Raw genomic sequence first — 3,546 nt, 5'->3', positions numbered from 1 at the left:
CATTTTTGCCAATGCAATGCATGCTCTCTCTCAGAACGTGATCCAATTCAAGACAGAACGGATGTGCTCGGTGTATAGAAACAATATTTGCTGCATATAACATTCATCACCAACCAAAATTCTTCCCAGGAGGACTTTCGTGATACAATCCCGACTGCTCCCTCGACACTCACGACAAAAATGAACTATACTAGTTACGAATCATCGTATTTGTCCACGACAAGTACTCCAATTATCAAGAAGATTTGCATCCTTGATAGAATATGGGAACAATTCATGGTTGTCATCGTTGCCCTTGCAGCCCAACATAGTCGATCCTACACTGGATTTCTTCATAGGGGAGGCCCTATGTAAAACGTTATCTTGCATTTTAAATGCGTAGGCGTTTCTCTGTGCCGCAAGATCTTTCGCACTAACATTTGCAAGATTTTCATGCCATCAAGCATGTGCCGCCACAAGACATGAGCAGAGCTTGTGAGCACTGATACAAATCGAACGAAACCACAACACAACAAAAAAGATATCCAATCACTGACTCACCCTTGGAGCAAGCTTGGGAAGTCACTGCTTCGAAACCTGACTTCAAACTTTTCATGGGCACTTTGTAGATGCTTGGCCCCTCCCTCTGAGTCCTCTTCACCCAAGAAGGGTCCACAGGCACACAAATACGTCCAGCAGACAATTAGCGAAACAAGAGACAAGTCCAGCTGCGAGTACAAACGATGAGCCTTCAGACCTCTCAACATGTCCATGAAGACACAGGGAGCTAGATATTACTCACCATCCTTCGCACCGATAGCATTAGATGCACCTTCCGCCCCTGCCACCACGGACATCACTTCATCCACACACGACTCGACTACTTGTTTTTCAATATTTTCCAGTTATGCATGCACAATCGACCTCGTGAGACAAAGCAAGTTGGAATCAAACAGGAAATACATATCGTGACATGTCTCGCTCGAATGGGTTCACAAAAGCGAGGAAAATAGATCGGATTTAATGCTTGAGGTATAGAGACTAACCACGCAAGCGAGTTGCAATGATGAAGTTGTTTGAATGTAGAAATGGAACTGAAATATCGATAGACAACCATTGTGAATGATGGTACCGCACCTCGGGCGAGATTCCCACTACCATTATCCATGGATTTGACAGGGGCGGCTGTGTCAAACGATCTCTGCATCGCTAAAGCAAGCTATCTTCTCTAGTGCTTTGTTGTAGATGTTCGCTACACAGATCATCCTCACTTTCAACAACGCAACTAAGCTTTGTGCAGTACTTGCGCTATGGATTTATATGTACAACTACTAGAGACGAAACCACATGTTGCGTTGGGTATTCCCTGAGCGAATGAGGCGTGGATTTGGAATAGACCCCAACTTAGACACCTTATCCACAAATAGTCATCATGACAGAACAAGCACTCTAGCCAGTTGAGGTCGGCCACGTGGGTGTAGCCCAATAAGCACACGACAAAATGGCATGCGCTCTAAATATTATACACCTAATTTTTGTGTTGGGAGCGGGACCCGTTACTAAAGCCCTTATGACATGGTATTAAAAGTCAATTCTAGATGATGAATATCATATTGTTTGGTGGAAATGTGGAGCACATGTGGTTTTCAACCTTTAAAAGCTTCACAAATTCCCTTTTCCCACAAATCCCTTTCCTTTTCCCACAAATCCCGTGAGCTTAAGAGCTCCCACATGCCTTCTTGGCAGCATTAAAGTTCCCATTTCCCACGAAACTTCCACGGGTTTGCAGGACCGCCAGGTCATCATGCTGTTGGTGGTGACGGCGGGCTTTGACGGTTGACAGGGCGACGACGAGATGTCCGAACAAATGTGGCACGTGGTCGCCACTGGTGGGCGGGGTAATTTCAACAATTCATCGCAAAAAAATATAATATAATAGATTGATTATATTCAGCGCTATTTAGCGAGCCGCTCGTCGTCTTCCAAAAGCAAAACCCGCACTGGCCACCCTCTGCTTCCTCTAAAGACTTTCTTGTGTAGCCTCTTCTGTTTGCACCATGAGAGCCGAAATGGGCAAGGATCCCAGTCGTGTCCCTTCCTCCCAGCGTCACCTCCCCGCTGGCTTCCGCTTCTATCCCACTGATGAGGAGCTCGTCGTCCATTACCTCTGCAAGAAGGCCGCCTACGAGCCCTTCTCCGTCCCCATCATTGCCGAAGTCGAGCTCTACAAATTTGACCCTTGGGATCTTCCCGGTAAGGCCACCTTCTTTCTTCTCTGAATCCGCTGATTGGTTGTGTATTCACTGTCACGGATCGAGCTCTCTCTCCCGATACGGGCTTGGGTGGCGCCTCTAATGGCGGCCTTTGTTCTTGCCTTGCAGAAAAGGCTCTTTTTGGGGAAAAAGAATGGTATTTCTTCAGCCCAAGGGACAGGAAATATCCTAACGGGTTTCGACCCAACCGAGCAGCAGGTTCTGGCTACTGGAAGGCCACGGGGACGGATAAGCCCATCAGTACGCTGGGTGGCAACAAGAAGGTCGGAGTGAAGAAAGCCTTGGTCTTCTACAAGGGAAAAGCGCCCAAAGGCGTCAAGACCAATTGGATTATGCACGAGTACAGGCTAGCTGACGCTGGAGCCAGAGCCGCCAAGAGGAAGGGAAGCTTGAGGGTATGTTTCCATTTCCTCTGTATATTTCGATGTGCGGAATTAAAACTTCATCTGGTATTCTCCAGCTTCTGGGCTAATTTTACTCGCAATTCAACAGCTGGATGACTGGGTGCTGTGCCGCATCTACAAGAAGTGCTCTAGCGCTCAGAAGGCTGCGAAAGATCGAAGTGAGTCATCTTGCCTGGACGAGGTTCTGGCTTCTCTTCCAGAGATCGACGGTACTGGAGACCTCACCAGCGTTCATTCGGGGCATTCAGACTTGTCCTTGCTCCAGCCTGGTGAAATCTTGCCCGGGATGGACGTAGCTGCGGGCACAGATTTGGAACGAGCTTTTGGGGTTCACATTTCTTTCAGAGGCTGTGAAGAATCGTCCCAAGGAGGCAGCTCTCCTGCGCTTTCCCATCTATCGAACGAATTATCGAAGCAGCACTCTCCCCCTGATTCAGTTGAAGATGACTCAAGCACATTCAGCTCGTTGCCGTCCTTCTCTACGTACCAGCTGAGCCAACCATTCTTCAGTTATGACGGTTTGCCGAGCCCCTATGGGCGATTGGAGACCTTTCCTGCCTTAGGAGATGGGGAGTACTTCAATTTTGCCTCGGAGAATACCTTCCAAAGGTCTATCTCTTAGAACGCCGAGGATGAAATTAAGCAAATTTGCAATGCTGATCAGCAAATTTTTATTTTTTCATAAGCACTCGAGCCCTTTATTTTTATTTTTTTCGAAGAGACGTTAATTTGGAAATAGCACTCGAGCCCTTTATACTATCCCCCTATACAAGATGCCAAATATCGAGTAAAAACGATTGATTTCTACAAAAGATGAGTGGCTTCCTCCTATGAAGCAAAATCTACCAGATCTAACAAGCTATCACCTCTTAATACAGCTAGGACACAAC

General features: G+C 47.0%; 1 protein-coding gene across 1 annotated transcript; it reads left to right on the top strand.

Annotated features, from left to right (window-relative positions):
- Window positions 1-1,956: 1,956 nt before the first annotated feature.
- Window positions 1,957-3,303, top strand: LOC147883768 (NAC domain-containing protein 72-like). Its single transcript, XM_087398344.1, has 3 exons — window positions 1,957-2,232; window positions 2,361-2,647; window positions 2,745-3,303. The coding sequence occupies exons 1-3, from the start codon at window positions 2,037-2,039 to the stop codon at window positions 3,276-3,278; spliced, it is 1,017 nt and encodes a 338-aa protein (XP_087254470.1). The 5' UTR covers window positions 1,957-2,036; the 3' UTR covers window positions 3,279-3,303.
- The last annotated feature ends 243 nt before the right edge of the window (window positions 3,304-3,546 follow it).

This window comes from Dipteris shenzhenensis, chromosome 27 (genome assembly GCF_047967505.1).
Source record: "Dipteris shenzhenensis isolate YYH24624 ecotype China chromosome 27, Dip_SZ_1.0, whole genome shotgun sequence".
Lineage (NCBI taxonomy): Eukaryota > Viridiplantae > Streptophyta > Polypodiopsida > Gleicheniales > Dipteridaceae > Dipteris > Dipteris shenzhenensis.
This window is presented reverse-complemented; position numbering and strand designations above follow the sequence as displayed.

Coding starts and splice junctions, on each gene's coding strand:
- LOC147883768 (XM_087398344.1), top strand. CDS start 2,037: ATGAGAGCCGAAATGGGCAAGGATCCCAGTCGTGTCCCTTCCTCCCAG. Junction 2,233..2,360: donor TGACCCTTGGGATCTTCCCG/GTAAGGCCACCT, acceptor CTTGCCTTGCAG/AAAAGGCTCTTTTTGGGGAA. Junction 2,648..2,744: donor AGAGGAAGGGAAGCTTGAGG/GTATGTTTCCAT, acceptor GCAATTCAACAG/CTGGATGACTGGGTGCTGTG.